This window comes from Hoplias malabaricus, chromosome 7 (assembly GCF_029633855.1).
Source record: "Hoplias malabaricus isolate fHopMal1 chromosome 7, fHopMal1.hap1, whole genome shotgun sequence".
Classification (NCBI taxonomy): domain Eukaryota; kingdom Metazoa; phylum Chordata; class Actinopteri; order Characiformes; family Erythrinidae; genus Hoplias; species Hoplias malabaricus.
The window spans coordinates 2,072,669-2,099,573 of record NC_089806.1 but is presented as its reverse complement, the minus strand read 5'-3'; the positions used below and the strand labels follow the sequence as shown (position 1 = coordinate 2,099,573).

The following is a 26,905-nucleotide window of genomic DNA, read 5'->3' as shown; positions in this document are numbered from 1 at the left end:
GATGGACTCCTCAGGTTGGTCTGAGTCGGAGCTGATCTGATTCTCCGCGCTGTGGCTGAGCTTGCGGTGATTGTTGAGTCTGTATTCCGCTCGTGTTCAGAGGAAGCCCGGGATCATGGATCTGTCATTTATGGCCGCGCAGGTAAGAAACGGAGAACGCACGCGCCTTCCTTGTATTTTCTTTCGTTTTGCCGCTATTTCCTCCTTCGTTTTGCGTTTATTTTGTGTTCAGCTGCGGTTTCTAATGAGCTTCTGAGTCAGGTCTGAAGTTGATGGGGATTTTGTCAGCTGTCAATAGACATAACATCTATAATTAACTAAAAACAACATCCATAAACCTGAAAAAAAAAAAAAAACAAAAAAAAAAAACTAAAAAAAAGTCTCTCTGTCTGAAAATAACCTTTTAAAAACTTAATCTTACTCCGGTTCTATTAATTTCCATTGAGTTTAAGAGTTTTATAGGTTCTTATGTTGTTTAATTGGCAATCATTATATTAAATAAATAATAAATTATTAATTAATCCTGGATTGTTAATGAGAACAATGAGAGTATTTTACATTCATTCATGAACGTCCCATTCCTTTATTTCATCTGTATTTATCTGTATTTTAGGTTGTTTTAGCTTGAGTTTCGGGTGGGCGTGGCCAATGTATAATGGGCGTCGCTTTGACGGTCACCCCGTGACCTTACTGATCACGTGACCTCTTGAAAACCCCCTAGATGTTATAGAAAGTGTGAATACTTATCTCCGGAGTGAGGGAGTGGGATGAGTGGGAGTGGTGTTTGTGATTCAGGACTTTGAACACAATCATCTGTTCGCACCAAGGTGTATGTGGCTGAGTGCTCTCAAATCCTTGCAGCAGTGTTCATGCAGCTAGAGTAAGCCCTTCCCAGAGGAGTAGAGAGTGTCCCTGTAGTGAAGAAGAACACAAATTCTCCTGGCATTCGACTGTATGGAGGGAAGGCTGTATTTTATTATTGATCTAAGAGGACCTTCTGTGACAGTCTCTGCTCTTCTGGGAACACTTAACCCTAGAGGCCGGAACATTTCTGTGAGGATCTGATAGACCCTAGCCACATAAACCTGAGTGAGGTCAGGTGTTGATATTGGATTATGAGTTCTGGATCACAAACACCACTCCAGTTCATCCTAGAGGTGCTGGATGGTGGATGTTCATCATTCCAGGGAACACAGTCCCACTGCTCCACAGCCCAATGCTGAGGTGCTTCATACCCCTCTGTCCCACTCTGGGCATGGGGCACGGTGATCTTAGACTCATGTGCACCGGTGTTTATAGGGAAGTGAGAGCAGCTTAAAGCAGCTGAACTCCACATAGAGGATAGAGGACCAGCCAAAACATTACAGCCATGTTTCTACTCTCTCAGCTCTACTCACCACACAGGAGCACTGTGTAGTTCTAGGGTTGTGCCATATCGTATCATTCACAATAATATCATATATATATATATATATATATATATATATATATATATATATATAGTGAAATTTAGACTTGTTTACGTAATGACATCATGCTGTTGCCCATAATACGGCATATGTTCCTTTCATGAGTGCTTTAGCCACAGTGAGGTACGGTGGAAAGTGGCTCTGAGGTGGAGGAATTTGCTCCAAAATGTGGAGTGGCTTGTGGAGGTGGTTTGTTTATAAAATTGCAGACGTATAATAAACCATAGTGTTATATTAGAAATGAAAGAAGCCTTTAATATTATTTATACATATTAAATATATTTAATTCAATATAATTCATATTAATATAACATTGATTTTGATACAATACTCTGTTTTTGAAATTAACACAATGAATGTTCAGTCTTTTGTCATATCACCAGGTATATCGTTATCGCCAAAATACCCTGAAATATCATGATATTATTTTAGGGCCATATCGCCCACCCCTATCTACAACTACAGACCAGTCCATTTGTTGCTGTGCATACATTGTTTGCTCCATTTCTCTTTGTTCTTCAATGGTCAGGACCCCCACAGTGCGTGTTGTATGAGTGGATTAGATGTACTTTTCACTCTGTGAGACACTCCTCCCTTGTTGTTCCACCTTGTAGATGTAGAGTCAGAGACAGTAGCTCATCTGTCGCTGCACAGTGTGTGTCGCTCGTCCTCTAGTCCTTCATCAGTGACACAGGACGCTGTCGGCTGGATGTTTTTGGTCGGTGGACTGTTCTCGGTCCAGACACTGAGGGGTTTAAAAACTCCAGCAGCACTGCTGTGTCTGATCCACTCTACACCAGCACAACACACACTAACACACCACCACCATATCATTGCAGTTTTCTCTCTGTGAAACAAACTCATAACCAGCTGGAACATGTCTTAGGGCAGAGTGTGTACATTAGTGACCTGAGGATTCTGCTGCTGAGGTAAATTTCAAGGCTTGGCTTTGGATTCAGAATGTGTGTGTGTATGTGTGTGTGTGTGTGTGTGTAAGGGGGCAGTAGTGGAGTGTGTCATATAAGAGACCATTCCTCGTATTGAACAGGTGTAGCTTAATTATGTAAATACTGAATAATCCAGGAAACTTGTTGGTGTGAAAAGGGAAGTAGTCAACATAAATGTGTGTAATGTAACTATGTACATTGGTAGTCTCAGCCACAGAAGCTCTGCCTACAAGGTGACACAGAGCCTGATTTTTTCCAGTGTGTTAATCTGGCCTCACTGTTAGGATTCTGCCAGCTGTGTTTTGTACCTGTGCGTATACACACATCAGTTTATCATTGTGTACCGGCTCTGCTACTGAAATGTATCATAACGACTTGCGATTGGTCCTTTTGTGTGTCAGTCAAATTTGCTTCTCCTTCAGTAGTAGGCGGTTCTTGGCCTCGTTAAGCGGCAAAAGACACCAGATCCACCCTAGAGGCTCTGGTATTGCAAAACTAGTATATTAGTGAAGTGTAACCAAGGAAACTAGTGTTGTGTCACCATGGAGATGGTCATGCTGTTCTAGTTTTATTGTGTGTAATGTATCCATAGAAATTTGTGCAGCAGAACAATGGTGTGTATTTTATAAACATGGAAATTGCAATGTTGTAGCACCTGAACTTGACGAGGTATTGTCATGAAAGTCAGATTAGTGTAACAAGGGAAATGTGTGAAACATAACCATGGATATAACTGTAGAGTAACTATGAAATTGTGAGTGGTTTAACAGTACAGAAGTCACATTTCTTACTGAATTCAAAATCTCTTCCAACAACCATGTGCATAAACAACTGTATTTCATATTGTAGCAGTATTTCAAGAGTTCAAATCCTGGTCTAGTACAAGTAACAAAAGTGGTTTATATTGTTGAATCATTTACTAAAATGTAAACTAAAAAGCTAAATCTGTGATTAAATTTAGACAAAATAAAGTTTATTTTAGCAAAATAATATAACATAATAAAGACATATGTAGATTATCACGGGAAGATACAAGGAAAACAGAAACCATTTTCACCTGATGCTGTGTCCATTGTGAAATAACAAATGTCACATAATTGTTCTGATGCTCCTTGTTGCCGTTCCACGTCTGTTGTGAAATCTGATTTACTACTGGATGGTGTAAGGTCTAATGGCACAAACCTGTTAATGGCACACCATCTAAAATAAAAGAGCTCCAGAATGTCACTTCTGGTCCATTGGAAGTGGAATGGTACCTAAATAGTTTTGCTAAACTCAGAGGAGAACACTAACCTCTATTCATCAGACTCAACACGCTCAGAGGAGAACACTGACCTCTGTTCATCAGACTCAACACGCTCGGAGGAGAACACTAACCTCTGTTCATCAGACTCAACACGCTCGGAGGAGAACACTAACCTCCGTTCATCAGACTCAACACGCTCAGAGGAGAACACTAACCTCTGTTCATCAGACTCAACACACTCAGAGGAGAACACTAACCTCTGTTCATCAGACTCAACACGCTCAGAGGAGAACACTAACCTCTGTTCATCAGACTCAACACACTCAGAGGAGAACACTAACCTCTGTTCATCAGACTCAACACACTCAGAGGAGAACACTAACCTCTGTTCATCAGACTCAACACGCTCAGAGGAGAACACTGACCTCTGTTCATCAGACTCAACACGCTCGGAGGAGAACAGTAACATCTGTTCATCAGACTCAACACGCTCGGAGGAGAACACTAACCTCTGTTCATCAGACTCAACACGCTCAGAGGAGAACACTAACCTCTGTTCATCAGACTCAACACGCTCAGAGGAGAACACTGACCTCTGTTCATCAGACTCAACACGCTCAGAGGAGAACACTGACCTCTGTTCATCAGACTCAACACGCTCGGAGGAGAACACTAACCTCTGTTCATCAGACTCAACACGCTCGGAGGAGAACACTAACCTCTGTTCATCAGACTCAACACGCTCAGAGGAGAACACTAACCTCTGTTCATCAGACTCAACACGCTCAGAGGAGAACACTAACCTCTGTTCATCAGACTCAACACGCTCAGAGGAGAACACTAACCTCTGTTCATCAGACTCAACACGCTCAGAGGAGAACACTAAACTCTGTTCATCAGACTCAACACGCTCAGAGGAGAACACTGACCTCTGTTCATCAGACTCAACACGCTCAGAGGAGAACACTAATCTCTTTTCATCAGACTCAACACGCTTGGAAGAGAACACTGACCTCTGTTCATGAGACTCAACACGCTTGGAAAAGAACACTAACCTCTGACTCTGTTTAGAGCTCACCTTTGTCTTTAATTTCTCTGTACTTTGTACAAAAGCTACTATTTTTGTATTTCTACTCTGGCAGATGTAGCACTACTTTCAGAGTGTATGTAAAGGTCCTTTAACTTTAAATGTAACCATTTCTAAGTTTAGAGAAACTCCTCCGTTCTGCAGCAATGGAGCGAAACGCAGAAATTCAATTAAAGATAGAGGGATGTGGCTCTGTCTGCGGAGAGATATAAACTGGACGAACGTAATGGAAATCTCTCTCAAATAATCGGAGTCCTTATGAGCAGCAGTAAGTTACCCATCCTTCAGAGATTCATTCAGTGCTGAAGAGAAATGAAGGAGGAGTTCAGGGTGAGGAAATACCATTTCCAATCACTTACCGACCAAGAGCAGCTCATTAGGATCTGGCTCTCTGCTCAAAGGATGCTCACAACCTCGTAGAGATCACTAGTGATTCACCACTAGGACAATGTTCAGCCAAATACAACTAACTAAAAACTGATAACAGCTGATACTAAAGAAGCAGACAACAGCCACCCCATGAGCTACATTCTCTAACAAAGCTGAACAAAGACTCTTGTTCAAATTCTTATTTAACATTGAATAATATAGCAGTGAAATTACACTGTCGGACCTTCTAAATAGATTTTCTATTCCACTTTTAATGATGCATTAGTTGCATGCTGGTGCTTAATTTTCTCATTAAGTGGTATTCTCCTCCGAGCATGTTGAGTCTGATGAACAGAGTTTAGTGTTCTCCTCCAAGCGTGTTGAGTCTGATGAACAGAATTTAGTGTTCTCCTCCAAGCGTGTTGAGTCTGATGAACAGAGGTTAGTGTTCTCCTCCGAGCGTGTTGAGTCTGATGAACAGAGGTTGTTGTTCTCCTCTGAGCGTGTTGAGTCTGATGAACAGAGGTTGGTGTTCTCCTCTGAGTGTGTTGAGTCTGATGAACAGAGTTTAGTGTGCTCCTCCGAGTGTGTTGAGTCTTATGAACAGAGTTTAGTGTTCTCCTCCAAGCGTGTTGAGTCTGATGAACAGAGTTTAGTGTTCTCCTCCAAGCGTGTTGAGTCTGATGAACAGAATTTAGTGTTCTCCTCCGAGCGTGTTGAGTCTGATGAACAGAGGTTAGTGTTCTCCTCCGAGCGTGTTGAGTCTGATGAACAGAGGTTGGTGTTCTCCTCTGAGTGTGTTGAGTCTGATGAACAGAGTTTAGTGTGCTCCTCCGAGTGTGTTGAGTCTGATGAACAGAGTTTAGTGTTCTCCTCCAAGCGTGTTGAGTCTGATGAACAGAGTATAGTGTTCTCCTCCGAGCGTGTTGAGTCTGATGAACAGAGTTTAGTGTTCTCCTCCGAGCGTGTTGAGGCTGATGTTAGAGTACTGAGCTGAATTAAAAAACACTCCCCAAATCTTGGCTGAAGCTCAAACACTGACTGTTGTCCTCTTTCTGTTATAAGTTCCACAAACTGAAGTTGTGAGTCAGGTTCTGTGTGTTTTCAAGTTCAAAAATCTGTCATTTATTTGCAGCATACACAAATAGACGCCTGTGGCTCACACAGAACGTGATTCAGTCTCATTCTCGCTCATGTCCATCATTAACTGACACCATGCATCATTCTGTCCTACATACAGACAGGACTCTACAGACCCTCAGCCTCGAGCTGACCTACATCTACTGTATACTGCTGCTGGTGTCTTAAACTGTGTTTGATTGCATAGGTTCTATGAGCAATTACTAAAGTTTTATGTCTTTTACCTTACTTCTCACACAATCTCCTACCACAGTGACCTCTCACTGTCTCATATTACAGCCTTTTATCACTGTCTCACCTCACAGCTTTCCATCACAGTCTTCTCACACAATGCTGTCTTAGTCTTCTCACACAATCCTTTCTCAGTTTTCTCACACAATCATGTCTCACAGACTTTACGCACAATGCTGTCTCACAATTTTCTCACACAATCCTGTCTCACAGTCTTCTTACACAATCCTGTCTCACAGTCTTCTCACACAATGATGTCTCAGTCTTCTCACACAATCCGGTCTCACACTCTTCTCACACAATCCTGTCTCACAATCTTCCCAGACAATGCTGTCTCACAGACTTCTCACACAATTCTGTCTCACTGTCTTCTCACAATGTCCAGTCTCACAGTCTTCTGACACAATGCTGTCTCACAGTCTTCTCACACAATCCTGTCTCACACTCTTCTCACACAATCTTGTCTCAAAATCTTCCCACACAATGCTGTCTCACAGACTTCTCACACAATTCTGTCTCACTGTCTTCTTACATTATCCTGTCTCAAAGTCTTCTCACACGATGGTGTCTCACAGCCTTCTCACACAATCCTGTCTCACAGACTTCTCACACAATTCTGTCTCACTGTCTTCTTACATTATCCTGTCTCAAAGTCTTCTCACACGATGGTGTCTCACAGCCTTCTCACACAATCCTGTCTCACACTCTTCTCACACAATCTTGTCTCACAGTCTTCCCACACAATGCTGTCTCACAGACTTCTCACACAGTTATGTCTCACTGTCTTCTCACACTATCCTGTCTCACAGTCTTCTGACACAATGCTGTCTCACAGTCTTCTCACACAATCCTGTCTCACAATCTTCTCACACAATCCTCTCTCAAAGTCTTCTCACACAATGCTGTCTCACAGTCTTCTCACACAATCCTGTCTCACAATCTTCTCACACAATAATGTTTCACAGTCTTCTCACACAATCCTGTCTCACAGTCTTCTCACACAATCCTCTCTCACAATCTTCTCACACTATCCTGTCTCACAGTCTTCTCACACAATCCTGTCTCACAGTCTTCTCACACAATCCTGTCTCACACTTTTTTTGCACATGTTCTCTATCTCAGCCTTATCTCAGAGTCTCTTCTCACGCGTTCCCATACCAAAGTCTTCTCACACAATCCTGTCTCTCTGACTCCAGCTCGTTTAGACGAGGCATGAGAACCTGTCAGATTCTGGATGCTGACAGATGTGATGCTGATAATAACAGCTGCAGGTAAAACAAAAAACACCAGGCTGGGTCCTGTCCTCCTCCATCACCAATGAAGACGTGATGAGAGAGAACTGTTTATTAGAGCGGTGTAACGATTCATTACCAGAATCAATATCGCAGTTTAACTCCCTCCTAATTATGCGTTGATCCATGAATAGCAATGAAGACCAGATTGCATTAAAATTGCTAATGGTTCAGACCTTTGGCTCGGATTGAATCCATCTGAATTCAATTAGGCCTCATGATCCCGTCCACCGTTAATGACTGATTTACACTGGGTCTACTGAAATGAATGGTATTAATCAGGAGTGTATCCTTGTGTAGTACCATTGCTATGAGGAGCTGATGGCATTCAGCCATTTAAACTTTGATAAGGGTCTGGTGTGGAGTTAATGAATGCATTTCCACTGCTCCAAAGCCAGAGGGGCTTTATACCCCTGTAGCCCACACTTGACACTGGGCATGGTCTTCAAATGCTTCAAATATATAGTTATCACTGGGGCAGCTGTGGCCTAAAGGTCCACTAAGGTCACTTGTTTGAGGCCAGTGACTGGCAGTGGGGTCTCCTCCTTCAACATCCACAGCTGAGGTGTCCTTGAGCAATGCACCTACCTCCCAACTGCTCCCTGGGTGCAGGGATGTTTACCACTGTAGGTGAGGTTTGTGCTCAGTATCCTTAGTGCACAAGTGTGTGTGTGTTCATAAAGGACAGCTGACCATTAAAATACATAAAAATGAAGCTGCTTGAACAGTGGAATTAACAGATTAATTAATTGTTATCATGATTAGTATTAATGAGGGTTTTTCAGCTCAGGGTCTGTTTGTTGCTCATATGAAAGGAAAATCCTTCAGAGCAATTCTGTTTTCTTGTTTTATCTGTATTTCCTCCTGCGCTCTTTAGAGTGCATCTCACGGTGTTTACCCCAAGGCTGTGAAAAATAAAAACACGTCCAGCCGAGTTCCTCCAGTCAAGCGGAGGAAAAAGCATCCGGATGTCTCCTGCTTCCTCACGGCTTCTGGAGCTTGAGGTCAGAGGTCAGAGAATACAGAGCTTTCACACTGACGTAAACAAGTGCTTCAAAAATAAACATGTCACCCATAGAGGATCCACCTCCACTTCAGTTCAGCTCTGTTCTCACAGATCATTCCACTACATCGTCCTATACCTGCTCTCCACAAATGAGGATGAGCTCCCTAATGAGTTTGGGATTGTTAAAAAAAAAAGCTCCCTCAGAACAAGAGGAAGAACCACTGATAGAAGCCCACATACTAAAAGGGGAACCTCCCTCTGGGGGGAGAGGAAGAACCACTGATAGTGCTTTTCCACCCTTGAGGAACTGAAATGGTTCCCCTTCATTAACCTAATTTGGAATATTTTTGTCCGTTTCCACCAACATAAATTGGTTTGTGAAATAGAAAAGTTCCAGCTGAAATATGCAGAATGTTTCACAATTAGGTGTGGGAACTGGAAACAGAACCCCATTCCACAGTGTTAGAAAAGGACACGGTTGGAAGAGCAGCCAAGACTCAAAAAGAGTAATGTGTGTTAATCATAACATACACTGACAATGTTCTAGTAATCAGTGTTCTAGTAATCAGTGTTTTAGTAATCAGTGATCTAGTAATCAGTGTTTTAGTAATCAGTGATCTAATAATCAGTGATCTAGTAATCAGTGTTTTAGTAATCAGTGATCTAGTAATCAGTGTTTTAGTAATCAGTGATCTAGTAATCAGTGTTCTAGTAATCAGTGATCTAGTGATCAGTGTTTTAGTAATCAGTGATCTAGTAATCAGTGTTTTAGTAATCAGTGATCTAATAATCAGTGATCTAGTAATCAGTGTTTTAGTAATCAGTGATCTAGTAATCAGTGTTCTAGTAATCAGTGATCTAGTGATCAGTGTTTTAGTAATCAGTGATCTAGTATTCAGTGTTATGGTAATAAATGCTCTAGTAATCAGTGTTCTAGTAATTCAATGTTTTAGTAATCAGTGTTCTAGTATTTCAATGTTCTAGTAATCAGTGTTCTAGTAATTCAATGTTCTAGTAATCAGTGATCTAGTGATCAGTGTTTTAGTAATCAGTGATCTAGTATTCAGTGTTATGGTAATAAATGCTCTAGTAATCAGTGTTCTAGTAATTCAATGTTTTAGTAATCAGTGTTCTAGTAATTCAATGTTCTAGTAATCAGTGTTCTAGTAATTCAATGTTCTAGTAATCAGTGTTCTAGTAATTCAATGTTCTAGTAATCAGTGTTCTAGTAATCAAAGTTCTACAAACGGGATTCCAAAAATGTTGGGACACTAATCAAATTGTGAATAAAAACTGAATGCAATGATGTGGAGGTGTCAACATCTAATATTTTATTCAGAATAGAACACAAATCACAGATCAAAAGTTTAAACTGAGAGAATGTATCATTTTAAGGGAAAAATATGTTGTTTCAAAATTTCATGGCGTCAACAAATCCCAAAACAGTTGGGACAAGGCCATTTTTAACAACTCAACAGACGTCTGGAGACAGAGGAGACCAGTTTCTCAAGTTTAGAAATAGCCATGATGTTGTGATTGCTGCAGAATGTGGTCTGGCATTATCTTTTTGAAAAATACAGGGTCTTCCCTGAAAGAGATGACGTCTAGATGGGAGCATATGTTGTTCTAGAACCTGAACATAGTTCTCTGCATTAATGGTGCCTTTCCAGACATGCAAGCTGCCCATGCCACAAGCACTCATTCAACCCCATACCATCAGTGATGCAGGCTTCTGAACGGAGCGTCGATAACAACTTGGGTTATCCTTGTCCTCTCTGGCCCGGATGACATGGCGTCCCAGTGTTCCATAAAGAACTTCAAATCGTGACTCATCTGACCACAGAACAGTCTTCCATTTTGCCACACTCCATTTTAAAAGACCCCTGGCCCAGTGCAAACGTCTGAGCTTGTGGAGCTTGCTTAGAAATGGCTTCCTCTTTGCACTGTAGAGTTTCAGCTGGCAACGGAGGATTGCACGGTGGATTGTATTCACTAACAATGCTTTCTGGAAGTATTCCTGAGCCCATTCTGTTATTTCCTTGACAGTGGCGTTCCTGTTTGAGGTGCAGTGACATTTAAGGGCCCGGAGATCACCAGCATCCAGTAGAGTTTTACGGCCTTGACCCTTTTTATAGCTCTTTTTATACCCAATCATGTTGTCAAGTGACCTAATTAGTGTTAATCGGTCTTCCAGCTGTTCGTTATATGCTCAATTTCCTTTTTCCAGCCACTTATTGCTACTTGTCCCAACTTTTTTGGGATTTGTTGACACTGTGAAATTTTGAATCAACATATTTTTCCTTTAAAATGTTACATTTACTCAGATTAAACTTTTGATCTGTCGTCTATGTTCTATTACGAAAAAAATATTGACATTTACCATCTCCACATCATTGCATTCAGTTTTTATTCACAATTTGTTTAGTGCCTCAACTTTTTGGAATCCAGTTTGTAGTAATCAGTGTTCTCGTAATCAAAGTTGTAGTAATCAGTGTTTCAGTAGTCAAGTTCTAGTAATCAATGTTCTAGTAATTAGTGTTCTAGTAATCAAAGTTGTAGTAATTAGTGTTGTAGTAATCAAAGTTGTAGAAATCAGACACTGACCATTATTTTGTGTTTATCAGATAGTTCAGATAGAACACAGTAGAAATAGATGTAATATTTTAACTGGACTTTAGTTTTTTTAGCTTTTTCATTGACCTTTGATGCATATGTCACTTGTTTCTCCCAGTTACTGCACCACTCCATTTCATCTGCACTTTATCACTGTTTACAGCTCCTGGTGTGTGGATACTGCTTGTCCTTCAGACTGCTGGCTGTGTGTGTGTGTGTGTGTGTTTGTAAGCAGTGTCTGGACAAAGCTGAGCATCACAGAAAGAGGTTAGTGAGACAGATAGAGAGAGAGAGAGAGAGAGAGAGAGAGAGAGAGAGAGAGACAGAGAGAGAGATAGGAAATGTTTCTCTTCTTTTCTCTTCATGTCCTCAGGGTTTAGCTGAGCTGGTGGGATCTAATTCTGTGCAGATGTGCTCTTCCCTTCCACATTTCCAGTTACAGCGTCAAGTACTTTAAATTCCAGATGTGGGGGTGATTTTAATCAACTTGGACCTAATTTATTTAAATAATTAATTAATAACCCATTCATTTAGTCAATACCAGTTCAAGGTTACCCGTAATCACACAGTGCTCAGCATACTTGGAGGAGAAAACTAACTACAGTTTCTTTTACACCATATCAAGAGGAGTAAGGTGAAAACTTACTGTGTTTTCAGTTCTCTTTCAATCCACCATTTTAGGTACAGGAGTTAACATATCATTGGAGCATATGTAGAGGTTCTGTATGGAAATGCTAATGCTTAAAGCAACACTAGGTAGTATTTCACCTTAAATTTACAGCTTCAAACCCATTTAAATATTCCACTGAGCCCCTGTTGTTGCTACTGCATTGTGTTACTTTTTGAGGATTGTGGGAATCCAAGGTTATTCTGAAACCTTTAAAACTACTGATACTAGTGCCCCAGTACTAACTATATACTGAAGTGTTGAAGACCATGAACAGTGTCAAATTTGGGCTATAGTGCTGATGGTTAGGGAACTGTGCTTGTAACCGGAAAGTTGCCGGTTTGATCCCCAGAGCTGGCAGGTCCTGACTTGAGCAAGGAACCTATGCCCCAACTGCTAAGACTGGGCAGACTAGGCAGCCTGCTCCAGTCGCACCGCTACCTATTGTTCACTAATGTGTGTGTAAATGTGTGTTTCACTGCACACATTGCAGTGTGGAGAACAAATTCCTGTGTCCAAGCACAGTGGCCAATAAAGTGATTCTAATCTAAGTCTTAATCTTTAATGTGTTTAATGCACTATACACAAGGAGACAGTGTAGGTATAAATGCTGTAGGGAAACAATGGAAGCATATGTATAGAAAATGAGAGCATCTTATCGATGGAGGTGGGTATAGATTAATCATGTAATTGAATGTAGCACAACTGATGTTGTGTGACTTTGGAAATGGGTGAAATATAACCACGGATGAGCTGAATTGCAGTGTATTTATATAAACTGATGTAGTATACCCATGACAGTGGAGGTAGTCAATTAGAGACTATTTGGTTTACGTTGTTGGAAATATCATGATTTTAATGATTTTCGTTTGGGAAAATTGTATAATCAGAGATTTATATTAAAACAAAGGGATAAAAGCATGAACAAATCCAGCGGTGTCTGGACTCCTGAGCGGAGGTGTTTATTAAAGCCCTGTGGCCTTTGTGAGCAGTGAGTCTGTGTGTGATTGGTTGAGTGCACTGTGTGTGCCAGGTTAAAGGATACACTGTTATATTGGAGAGTATTATGGGATGTGTAATATGCCTCTGTGGCCAAAAAGTCTCTCAGCGCCTATTTCCAGTTAAAATATTACTCTGGGCACAAGTCAGTCATAACATCAGCCCTCCACCTACCACAGCCAATCAGAGCACACCCCAGCAGATTCACTGTAAAGTCCAGGCTGTCTCGACACTGGCTCGCCCAGCGTTGTTTCTGAAGGGCAGTTATCTGGAAACTTTACACTGGGGTTTAAAAACAGCAGTGAGGGTTTGATGGCATTCAGCCACATAAATATTAATGAGTCCAGGTACAACTCCAGTAGCTCCTTCCAAAAGTACTGGATGATAAGTGTTTGAGTGGATCAGACACAGCAGTGCTGTTGGAGTTGAGAGAGTGGAGAATAAATGGAGAAACAAGGAGGTGGTCAAAGTGGTATGGCTGATGTGTGCATGTAGTTTGAATAATTATAGAAAAAAAAACATATAATTAAATGGCATCCGGAAGCTAACCCTTCAGCACCAGAAATGGATCTCACTAGTGTGTCTACCAAATCCTCACAGCAGTGTTAATTCCAGTACTTAGTGTGATATTAATTTCTTGTTGAAGAACAGTCCGGGAGACAGTCGATGTTGTGGCTCCTCCCTCAGCCTCTGAGTGTTCTCTTAGTTAATGAGTCTGATGTTTGAAAGGTGCGTGTCCTCCGCAGATCGTCTGACCATCTTGATTTATGCTCTGATTAAAACTCTTTAGAAATTCTAAGGCTGGTCTCATTTAATATGCAAAGCTTGTCCACTCTCCCCTCATTAGTATGTAAATTAAAATTCTCTTCTCTAAGTGTTTTCTTACGACTGAAGCATGTGAAAATGCCTTTCGCCATCAGATTGAAATCAAGTGGGAATCTAGTAATGAATCACTCTGTGCTTTTTTAATCTGTTATAAACGATGCTGCATCCCACTGATGAAAAATTATTGGGGTAAAATGGGTGTTAAATGTATCGACTGATAAAAGATAATCAGTTTCTGACAGAACATTTCATTATATTAACACTTACTCTGCTCAAAGCTCTGTTCCATACACATTAACTGACTGACTGAACTTCACGTTGGGTAAAGTTGAAAGCATATTTAATACATTAGATGTATAAAAGCTTATTTTCATAATCCTACACTCTCAGAATTAAAGGTACGGTAGAGGTACTTTACTGTGTAACATACAGCAGTGGTGTTAGAGTCCAGTTGTGTTCCCTAAAGGTTCATTACATTCTCTTCTCCTGAAGGAGAGGGGTATCTCTGTAATCTTTCATTATACAACTCTGGAGAATAAAAGAACATAATAAAAGTCCTGGAAATGAAATGGAGAGTATGAATTCAACACAACTTTGAAATGAACATGTACCACTGAGGCTACCACCACAGTGACACTTTTACAGACGGTGTACTCGTGTACAATTAAAACAAAAGCCTTAGAGAAACACTGTGCTTTAAGTGTCATGTCTGTCATTGTAGTCATCTGGGTATTGCGCGGGGTCTGCTATGGGTCATTTCCTGAGTATTATATTCTGCGTTTGATCAGCTCCCCTCGACATTTCGGTGCATGTGTTACATCTGCAATTACAGAGTGTAGTGGCTTGTGTGAAATCAGGATCAGATCTGTACATCACCTGCCACTGAGGTGGTATCTAGCAATGTTGACTCTGATTATTATATATCACACTGCAGTGGATAACACATTACAGTAATTATATATTAATTAAAGACCACATTAAGTAATAAGACAGTGATAAGTAACACATAATGATGATGTAAGTCTCAATTAATCATTATGTTGTGATAGAAACAAGAATTTGATTGAATTCTAAAATAATGCTGTTATTTTTTTATTTTTAAAGGATCACTACGTAATATTTACCTTAAAATTTCATCTTCAAAATCATGGTGATGCTCCACTGTGCTGTAATAAGGAGAATTGAGCCTGTTTTTGCTTCTTTGGGTTTAGCACTGCAGAAACTGCACTATGTAATATTGGTAGGAGGGTAGGAACCTACCCCCCTCCACATTGATTTCAGTACAGTGCTATAAAATATAATTCCACTAGGGGAGCAACAAACCCAAATCTTACCTGGTGTTTCTTTAAGGATTAATTGTGACCTTACCTAACCATTGAGTAAGGCTTATTACTGTCTCAATGCTGTTAATTAATGTGCACTTGTTGTAAAATGTCACCCTGCAGTGCTCTCAGAGAAGGATAAATGACATTGCCCAGTCTCCGGTCACTCTGGACACTCACAGGGCAGTGTCAGCATGGAGAGAGGCTGCTTTGTCCTTGGTTACATCACATGATGCTAAACACAGAGGCATGTGAGTGTCTGGAGGAGTGTATGCGCATGCATTGAGTTACTCAGCTCTGTTTGTTAATGTGGGTGGGCTGACCTCAGCTGGGGCTTTATTATTCACAGCCACACAATCAAAAATGAAGCACTTCACTGACCTTTCTGAAAGGATCCCCTCACTGGCCCATGGCCCTTTCAGCACAGAGCTCTCTTTAAGTCTCAGTGGCCTCTGGTCTCAGACCAAACAACAGAAACAGGTCAATAGCTGCTGGTGTTCTGATGTGCTCACGTTTAAGGCATTGCCATTTTTTAGAAGCAAGAATGAGAAAAGGTTTTTCTGTGAATCTAGGCGTCTTTTGTCTACAGTGCATTTGATCATGTATTAATCTCATTGCAATGGAGAAAAGTATTTACTGAGGTTGTTTATTGGCTATAAACTCCTACTGTTGTGTTTACTCCAGTGGTTGTGGACTGATATCGCCAAAGAGCCTTTACTGAATTATTTTGTGGACTAACATCTCTAATTATAGAATAATTTGTGTTATATACAAACTCAATGTATAATACTTTAGTTTGTATGGGTTTTTGTTGCGGTTTTGTTTTCCATTCTTTTGTTCAGTGTTAGTTTATATGTGTAGCACTTCCCCACTCTTCAGTCTACGGGGTAATAGCTATAAATCCCAGCTCTCTCCTGTTTATTTATTGCTGCTGTTATGATACACCGCTCCAGACAGTGGTGTTATCAGAGTGGAGGTTAACTGCTGTCAGACATCTACACACACACACACACACAGAGACACAAAAACACTTAACTCTGAGAGAGCACTGTGTCTGAGCACTGTGTTATCTCCTCCAGCTGAGAGCTCTAATTATTTAATCAGTAAAGGATAAGGCATTAGCTCGTTTACAGCCGCAGAGAATCCTGTGATTTCTTCATTAATCTAATTTAATCTCATTAATTGTTCTATGAAGTACCCAAGCAGAAATATTCAGGATGTTTCCTTTCTTATTTCATGTGTTACTTCAGTTCAGTTCTTCTTTAAAATAAGAACAGATTAGGGATATCAGATTATTAAATAATGATTGTAATTAGTGGCAGTTGTTGTCTTTGCTGATGACTGAGGCCAAAGTGGAGATGCTTTAAATCAGTTCATGTATTTTCTAACAGCAGAGTGACACAATGAGCATCATGTTATGAGCATGGATATTTCTCTATTTTGTGTCTTTGTCCTGCTATGTTCCTCTATGTTGTGTCTTTATCCTTGTCACAGTTGAGGGAGGATGAGGAGGTGGACGTACACACAAGGAAGATTTATTTAAACAAAACCAAGGCAACCACAACCAACAGAAAAAAAGCAGGAGCAAGGAGGCAAGAAAACAAACAAGAACTCAGGCAACATAACTAGAACAGGAACATAACTGTGAACTGGTGGTACTGTGTAACACAGCAGACAAAGCAAACACATCTACACACACAAGAACCGACCAGGGAACACTGAAACAAAGGGACTATATATACACAGAGCACCGACAAGGAACACCTGGGAACAATAACGAGAGGGCAGGACTACAAAGGAGACTCTGATGAGAGGGCGGAGCTAAGGCGGGACTAGGGCGGAGACAGGAAGAATAAACAGAGCCATGTGCTAAATGAGCACATGGCTAGGAAAACAAACACAGGACGTGACAATCCTATCCATTTATTCTAGGATCCAGTCCTGGGTTCCTGCTCATGTCGGAATCTGTGTCCATGGTTTGGCTTCACACTTCTACTACAAAAGAGTTGTTTACGTCACACACGGAAGGAAGATTTTTTCACTAGATTGTTTTTTTGCTCGGTTGTGCTCTGTTCGTGTTTAACTTTGCTCATTGTTATACGTGATTTTTTCCTATTTGGTTATTGTATATATTCATAAATTAGTACTGTAGGGAGTTGCTGCCGTTTTTATTTGGGGAACTGGGGTTTAGTCTTTGTTTATCTGTAGCATGGGAGTAAGGTTAGCACTGTGTCTTTGTTATTGTCTTCCTGCACAGGTTAGTTAGTGTATCTAAACTAGTTAGTGTGGGGTTTGTTTGTTGTTTAGCCTGGGTCACTCCCAGTCATTTTCTGGTTCACTAATTTTAAAAAATGACCAATAATACAATACAACAATACAAGAACTGTGCCAGTTGTAGTATAATTTTGCCACCGTCAGTTAATATTGTCCTCATTTTATTTTGTGTTGCCGTCTGACCTAGACCAGGTCGCAACCGTCATCAGGATGGATATATTACTTTAAGCAAATCAGGAGCACCGCCTTAAACTGTTAAATTTAGCCATTATTTGTCACTGTACGATGAAACGTGTCTTCCACAATTAACCCATCTCTGGCAGTGAACACACACACCCACTAGTGCACTAGGGGCAGTGAACACACTGAGCGGCGGGCAGCCATCCCCGGCACACAGGGAGCTGTTGTGGACCTTCAGCCGTGGATTGAGGGAGGATGACTGTGCTGTTCCTTCACTCCCATCGCCCCCAGTTTTTCTGCATTGTGGGAATCTAACCTACAACCTTTCAGTGACCTCTTCTCTAACCATTAGGCCACAGCTGCCCTGCCACTACACAGGACTGAAATACTGACACACCAGCTACAGCCATTTACTCCTACGTACAGTTACACTACAGATTAGATCAGATACTTTTTACTCAATCAATCTAAATGGTTGGGAAAAGCCCATGTAATTGTACACTATCTTTACAACAGTCTCAGAACAATAACTATTGGATATATTCACTGTATTTAAGAGGATTTGGATTTGCAGGGCATCTCTGTTGCAGTGCTATGTATGTGTGGCTGTGTGAACAGAGTGTGATTAAGATTCTGAATGAGTACATGCTGGAGGTTTGAGGTGGTTCTCTCCAGGTTGTGTCTTGGCTCAGTGCTGAGTGTCTCTGGGACATAAACAGTTCACTCTGATGCTAAACAGCATTTAACATTTGGCTCTTTGCCACAGACAGGATGAATTAGAGCCTCTGTTTACATTATAATTTAGTGGAGCTGGATGAGATGCAGAAAAAAAGAGCAGGAAATTAAATGGTGAAAAAGCCTATAGAGAAATAAAAGCCCAGAGTAATAGAAGATATTGATAAATACACTGTCATCACTTTATGCCAAAAGTGAGAATTGATTTTTCAGAATGAACATCTGAATTCATTCATCCACCTTCTGTATGTGCTTCATCCTGGACAGGCAGCACACACTCACCAGTTTCACACACTCACCCAGTCACACTTGTGGAGAGTTTCACACACACCCCCAGTCACTCACTACTCACACCTGTGGACAGTTTCACACACACCCCCAGTCACTCACTACTCACACCTGTGGACAGTTTCACACACACACACACACTCACCCAGTCTCACACACACAAACAATGGACCATTTCATCATACAGCCATCACAGTTTACCAGAGTGTGTATGGACTGTGGGAGGAAACCAGAACACCCAGAAGAAACACACACAGACACAGGGCAGTGACATCACATGTTTCCTCAGCACATAGCTGCCTCAGGGTAATTTAAGGTGGATCATTACACTCAGATAAGGGGCTTAGGCGTACAACTGGCACAATCACAGTTAATGAATGTAACCTGTTTTACGGTTACTGTGTGGGCTTGGTCAGGGGAGAGAGTCGTCTTCGGTTAAAGACGTGAAGGAAGGACACCTGAAGGAAATGGCAGAGTGAGAGGAGAGTGTGGAGAGTGCTTTGTCTTCACAGATAAGACTGAGCATGAACACAGAAGAGCAATGAAGCTCTGTCTATCCATCCATCAGTGTCTCCCAGATGAATGTGATAATCACAGGGTCACTGCAGCCACTCTGATAAAAACACCTCAAAAACAAACTGAGGATTTAAAGGAATAGCTCTGGCAAGAAATACAAAATTACTTCTGTGTCTCCACCATTTATAATCTATGACATGTTTGGTGCGTGACCTTTGCTTTCTTACATTTACAAAGCTGTACAGAAGCGGCCTAAGGTTAATAGGCTCAAAGTGAAGAGTACAACAATGGGATATAAAGCCCCTCTGTGCTCTCAGGTGTGATGGGGCTGTTATCTGTATTTTTGGGACTAGGTTGAGTAGTGTTTCTGAGCCAGAATTACCCACTGAACACCTGGTCCTCACTAACACTTACAGATGTGTTCCACTACATCTAGAGTAAGGACTTTTCCAGAAGAGTCTAGACTGTTCCTGCAGAAAAGAGGAACTCACTCCTCAAAATAATGCCCTTCGTTTCAGTAGAAAGATTTAGGTTCTGCTGCTCTGTGAGAAAAAATAAAAAGCGTTGTGTGCTAAAGTGTTACGACAGCTGGGATTTACACCAGCTCAGAAACACTCTCTGTAAAGTTCACTGCTTTCGTCATTCTCACACACACACACACACACACACACACACACACACACACACAACAAAAACAACATAAAATAATAATAAAAACTGAATTATATTTTGGGCACACTTGGCTTCTGTTGCTATTTTTCAACACTTAAAAAAACAGCATTTCTTAATGTATCTGAGTTGGTTGCTACTGTGTTGTCAGTGTTGCTATGGTTCTCCTTGATCACTGTGTTACTAGACATGTTGCTATGGTATCCTAGTTGGTTGCTATGGGCTTAGCAGACTTTTGTTATGGCATCATCCCTCTTGATTCCAATGGTGTTGCCAGACTGTGGTTACAGTATCCCAGGTGGTTGCTATGGGGTTCCCAGACTGTCATGGTATTCCAGCTGGTTGCCTGGATGTTGCCATATTGTATTTTTGCAATACTGTTTTAGTGTGTTATCCTCAGTGAAGTTTATGGTGGTTCCACTTTTTCTGGTGTTTTATCAGTGTTTACTGTTTTGGAAGCTTTTATACATCGTCACAGTCCAGTTAAAAACATGTATCTCTGTGTTTGTGGATGTTTAGTTTAGTACGTCCTTTGAACACAGCAGCTTTCTTTCACACTTTATGATAATTTCATGAAGATTGGACAAATAAGAATGCTCCAAAATTACTCTGAATAACATCTTTTTACTTTGACTTCCATTGAAAGTTAAGAAGGTATTTTCCTTCTGTAAAGTAATTTTTTTTGGAGAAATGTTTTAAATTTGACACTTTCTGGTGGCCTCCCCAATCATTTTGAAAGAAAATTACATAATATTTTATTTCTTGAAATGTTCAATTTGTACTTGACAAAATTGACTGAAAGCACAGTTGTTAAATGCTACTGTTTCATGGAGAATTCTAATCGTATTTTTGAGCTCCGGTTTTAAAATCCTGCTGTTTATGACCCTGGTCATTTTAACTGAGCAGTAAACGAAGGTTGGAAGGTGTTGTCTGTTATGAACTGTGTAGTTTGGAAATTATAAATAAGGAATGAATGAATGTGAATTGTATTATTCAAAAATGACCAGTTTTTCAGAATATTTCTAAAGAAACCACATTAAAAAGTCATGGTTTGGAGATACGTGAGGTGTTTAGTAGGATGCAGTATTGGGAAAACGTTAGGTCAGCATTTATCCTCTTAGTCCTGTTGTTCAATTTGTGGATGTGTGATATTTAACAGCTCCTGGGGGCAGTTCACTGTAGCTGCCTGCTCTCATTAAAACTATCCCCTATCACCACCCCCTAAATGTCGCCTGGCTCGGTGGCTGGTTGCCATGGCGACAGCAGGCATGTATGAGTGAACAGAATAGATCTGAGCCAGAGGCACTGTGTGTGAGAGAGTTTCTGTGAAGATCTGTGGCAAAACCACCAAATACAGTGGAAGATACACGGGGTGTTTGATTAAATATTATACACTCTTGCCCTATACTCACTACTGCCCCCATTAACATCATTACTACCCCATCAGACTCACTACTGCCCCCATTATCATCATCAGCGTCCAATCAGACTCACTACTAACCCCTTTAACATCATTACTGCCCCATCAGACTCACTACTGCCCCCATTAACATTGTTACTGCCCCATCAAGCTCACTTTGGCCCCCTTTAACATCATTACTGCCCATCACACTCACTACTGCCCCCATTGACATTGTTACTGCCCCATCAGACTCATTGCTGACCCCTTTAACATCATTACTGCCCCATCAGGCTCACTACTACCCACATTTACATAATTACTGCCCCACCAGACTCACTAATGGCCCCATTAACATCATTACTGCCTTATCAGACTCACTACTGCCCCCATTAACATCATTACTGCCCCATCAGGCTCACTACTGCCCACATTTACATAATTACTGCCCCACCAGACTCACTAATGGCCCCATTAACATCATTACTGCCTTATCAGACTCACTACTGCCCCCATTAACATCATTACTGCCCCATCAGGCTCACTACTGCCCACATTTACATAATTACTGCCCCACCAGATTCACTAATGGCCCCATTAACATCATTACTGCCTTATCAGACTCACTACTGCCCCCATTAACATCATTACTGCCCCATAAGGCTCACTACTGCCCACATTAACATCATTACTGCCTTATCAGACTCACTACTGCCCCCATTAACATCATTACTGCCCCATAAGGCTCACTACTGCCCCCATTAACATCATTACTGCCCCATCAGGCTCACTACTGCCCACATTAACATCATTACTGCCGCATCAGACTCACTACTGCCACCATTATAATCTTTACTGCCCCATCAGACTCACTACTGCCCACATTAACATCATTACTGCCCCATCAGACTCACTACTGCCCCCATTAACATCATTACTGCCCCATCAGACTCACTACTGCCCACATTAACATCATTACTGCCCCATCAGACTCACTACTGCCCCCATTAACATCATTACTGCCCCATCAGACTCACTACTGCCCCCATTAACATCATTACTGCCCCATCAGACTCACTACTGCCCACATTAACATCATTACTGCCCCATCAGACTCACTACTGCCCACATTAACATCATTACTGCCCCATCAGACTCACTACTGCCCCCATTAACATCATTACTGCCCCATCAGACTCACTACTGCCCCCATTTACATCATTACTGCCCCATCAGACCCAGCACAATCCCATTAGACTCACCCTTAAACACAAATAATTCCCAAATAATAACATGACCGTCCAAATTTCACTCAACATGAAAACATTACTGTGAGGATTTGATGGTATTCAGCCACTTGGCTGGAGAACACAGTGTGATGGGATCTGTGTTGTTATAACCCTCTGGCCAGTGCTTGGCATTTGACCTTGTGACCTTAGAGTCATTTGCAGCTGCTCCAGAGCATAATTTCTATGAAGACTGAATACACTGATACTGAGTAGTGTGGTGTGTTTTCCTGTGTCTGCGTGGGTTTCCTCCAGGTGACTGTCTGTGAGGAGTGTGGTGTGTTCTCCCTGTGTCTGCATGGGTTTCCTCCGGGTGACTGTCTGTGAAGAGTGAGGTGTGTTCTCTTTGTGTCTGCGTGGGTTTCCTCCGGGTGACTGTCTGTGAGGAGTGTGGTGTGTTCTCTTTGTGTCTGCGTGGGTTTCCTCCGGGTGACTGTCTGTGAGGAGTGTGGTGTGTTCTCTCTGTGTCTGCATGGGTTTCCTCCGGGTGACGGTCTGTGAAGAGTGAGGTGTGTTCTCTTTGTGTCTGCGTGGGTTTCCTCCGGGTGACTGTCTATGAGGAGTGTGGTGTGTTCTCCCTGTGTCTGCGTGGGTTTCCTCCCACACTCCAAAAACACACGTTGGTAGGTGGATTAACGACTCAAAAGTGTCCGTAGGTGTGAGTGCGTGAGTGAATGTGTGAGTGTGTGTGTTGCCCTGTGAAGGACTGGCGCCCCCTCCAGGGTGCACCCAGTAATTCCAGGTAGGCTCTGGACCCACCACGACCCTGAACTGGATAAGGATGGCAGACAATGAATGAATGAATACACTGAGACAGTAAGGGCAGCTTAAAGACGTCAAGGTCCCTCAGTGTAAGGGGGTGTCTGAAAGCTTTTGGACAAGCTGTGAATTGAGTGTGTGTGAGCATTAGGCTCCCAAAGGCTCCTGAGCACTGCTGTGTTTGTCTTAAAGGCAGTGTGTGACTCACCGGCACCACTGGAGGGAACAGTAGTGTGTATAGTATAATAACGGCTGATGGTGCAGAATGTGAAAATATGATTCATCATAATCAAATATGATTCTTACTGGCGCTCATATTTCTGTGTGTGTGCTCATGCAGTAAAGCTGTGGCTCTAGATCCCAGCACAGAGTCTGTATCTCAGGTTTGGCCCAATAAACACTACTGTCTCTCCCTTCAGCTTCCTGTGACCAAAACCCCCACCCCCCTCACACACACACACACACACACACACACACACACTGCCCCCTCTTGCTGAATGACTGAAGCCTTGGACAAAGCCACACAGAACTCTTCCCTAACCTTCTCAGAGTTCACCTCCCCGTCTCAGGCTCTGTTTTGAGTGTGATCTGTGTGTGTAAATATGTGTCATTATACCACAAGTTCATTATTGATTTTTATTACACTGAGACAATGACGACATGCACTAGGGAGTGAAGGTGAGGGAAGGTGAGTCTGTCTGGTCTGATCCCACTGAAGAACCACTGCTGCACACTCTGCTGGAAGAGTTAACACTGCCCTGAGACAAAGGCCTTAGAACACACTGCACACGGTCAGAAAAAAGGCACTGTAACTTATGACTGTGCCGTATTGTTCACAATAATAATTTTTAAGCGATATAATATTGTGATAATAGTAATATTCTGACTTGTTTATGTAATGACATCGTGCAATTACACATGTAAAGAACATAGGCCATATTATGAGTAATCTAGACAAAGTATGGTGGAATGTGGCTCTGAGGCAGAGGAATTTACGCCAAAAAAGGGGAGTGACTTCAGTCATATGGAGGTGGTTTGGTTACAAAATAACCATTGTACAATAAACCACGGTACTGTGTAAAATATATTTTATTTAATATAATAAATATTAAATTGTTTATTTTGTTGCAATAGTGTTTTTTTTAATTAATAAAATGTTTTGTTCATATTGTCAAGAGTATTGTTATCGCTGAAATATCACGGTATATCATGGTATTATTTTATGTCAATATCACCTACCCCTACTGCACAGGTACATAACTCTCACTAAAAGTACAATGTATGTGGTTCTTTAAAAAGGCCCAACAGTGGTTTTAAAGTCCAGTTGTGTTCTTCTTTCCTTATAGATCTGTGTAAAATGAAAGAATGTAAGTCCTGGAGATGAAAAGAGGTGTATGAAATAAACTTAATATAAAATTATTATAGAAAATTATAATAGAATAAGGTACAAATATGTTCCCTAACTAAAGGTACCGGATATGTACCCTACCTCCTCAGTGACAGTTTCTGAGAGTGTCTATCAGCCTGTGTGCACATACTGACCACACAGACCCTTTAACTCCCCTCACACAACTGGACACACATGGTCCGCTTTGGGTCAGAAGTGACCACTGCGCACCGGGAACACCCCACAACACCATCAATGTCTCAGACTCTGATCCTGATTATTCTCCTGCCTCCAACATTAACTTTAAGAACTGATTTGACATGTATTACCCCCCCCGCCCCCCACAAGGGGGCACTGTAACCAGATCATCAGTGTTACTCACTTCACCTGGGAACTGTATTCAACTTGTGATCAAATCTGTGACAGATATCTACGTTGTGTTTCATAAACTCCTCCCTGTCTTTCCTCCTCCTCAGATCCCCGTCATGACGGGGGCGTTCATGGACTCGTCTCCAAACGACGACTACAGCACTGACCACTCTCTCTTTAACTCCTCCGCCAGCGTCCACACGGCTGCAATGACCACAGCTCACCAGCAGGAGGAGCCGCAGCCTCTGTCCCGTGACGCCATCTGGCTGTGGATCGCCATTACCGCAACCATCGGCAACATCGTGGTGGTGGGCGTGGTCTACGCCTTCACTTTCTGAACTGACCTCCGGACCAAAGACAAACTGACGGCACTGCAAGAAAATCCCTAACTAACTGAAGACACCCAGACATCCACGTGCCTGATATTTCTCATCCTGAGACTGCTGTAAGATTATGATAAGATAATTGAAACTATTTCTTGACCATTTGGGTCATTCTGAGTGAGTGTATCTCGAGAAATTGTCCAGATGAAAAAGTTAACACGAGTCAAATCAACCGCCGATTGAACGAGACCCATTCTCTGGAAGAAAAATCACTTAAAACAAGCTAAAAGACTTTAAAAAACAGAAGGAACAATGATATTATTTTCTTACAGTGATCTAGGAATGAGAAATAATAATTAGGATTACATTTGGATAATATTTAGGATACATCAAATACATTATTTCACTTGATAAAATATACTTTTTTTTCAATGTCCAAACTCCTGCAGACAGGGTACGGAGGGAATTTCCTGTAGCAGAGCCGTCCGCATTTAGGTTGAACATTTAATTTTCATTTTGAAATGGGAACATGGAAAAAGGGAAGTGGCAAATTATCTTTAAAATTAAACCATTAAAGCACACATGATGTGTTTTTTCTTTCAGAATCAAAATCATCAAATTCCTTTAATTTCTGAGTTGAAAACAACTTAAAAATTCCATCTCTAGCAAAATAAGGAATATCATTATATTGTTTTATTTCCTTGTGTTTTTATTGTGTATTAAAATCACAAATGTGATAAAGGATTGTTTCCCTTTTTCCATTTCTCCCTTTTAAAATAAACAAAGAACAAACACCTACAGACCCATAACTTAGACGTGATGTTTATTTTCCCCTTCGTTTTCTACGCAGATGAACGCCCTGAGAGTATTTTTTTTTATGCCCGTCTCCTGGCTGTATGCTCGAGAGTACAATATAGGGGAAATTGATCCAGAATTTTGTACAGATTTTTGCCTTTTGTCTGTAGTTTTGAATCTTTAAAATGTAAATAGAAAACAAGCTTGACTTTGGAGTTAGAGGTAATGAGAAGTCTCAACACTAGGGGATTTTGGTTTGGGGTGGCATGGTTATAAATGATATCTCAACACATCTTAATTTATTTCTATAGCAGATGTTGTGATTTTTATATGTGGATTTATTGGTTTCTATAACAACTCAATGAAAGTCACATACTGAATAATATAATGTAGGGAAACCTCTAATGTATAGTTCACAGTTTGTTTGGGGTCTGTTTCTTCTCTTCTAATTTTCCACACAAATCCAAATATGTGCTAATAGCACCTGCTTGCTAGAGAAAATCCAGACTACAACACACACACACACACACACACACACACGCTCTGAAACAAGTTTTTATGTCCACTGCATTCCCTCTGACCAAAAAATGAAAGGTGTTAGTCAGGGCCATGTTCCTCCTCACTACAGTAACAGCCTCTACTCTCACTTCTGGAAAATATTTACTCTGGATACTGGAACATTGCTGTGAGGATTTGTCAGCATTAGTGAGGT

The 26,905-nt window shown here is 41.3% G+C and overlaps 1 protein-coding gene across 1 annotated transcript; it reads left to right on the top strand.

Moving 5' to 3' along the window:
- Nucleotides 1–25,956, top strand: LOC136701655 (uncharacterized protein C14orf132-like). The gene is made up of 2 exons (XM_066676296.1): nt 1–142; nt 25,183–25,956. Exons 1-2 carry the CDS (start codon nt 116–118, stop codon nt 25,411–25,413), a joined length of 258 nt encoding a protein of 85 aa, XP_066532393.1. The 5' UTR covers nt 1–115; the 3' UTR covers nt 25,414–25,956.
- Nucleotides 25,957–26,905: the final 949 nt, after the last annotated feature.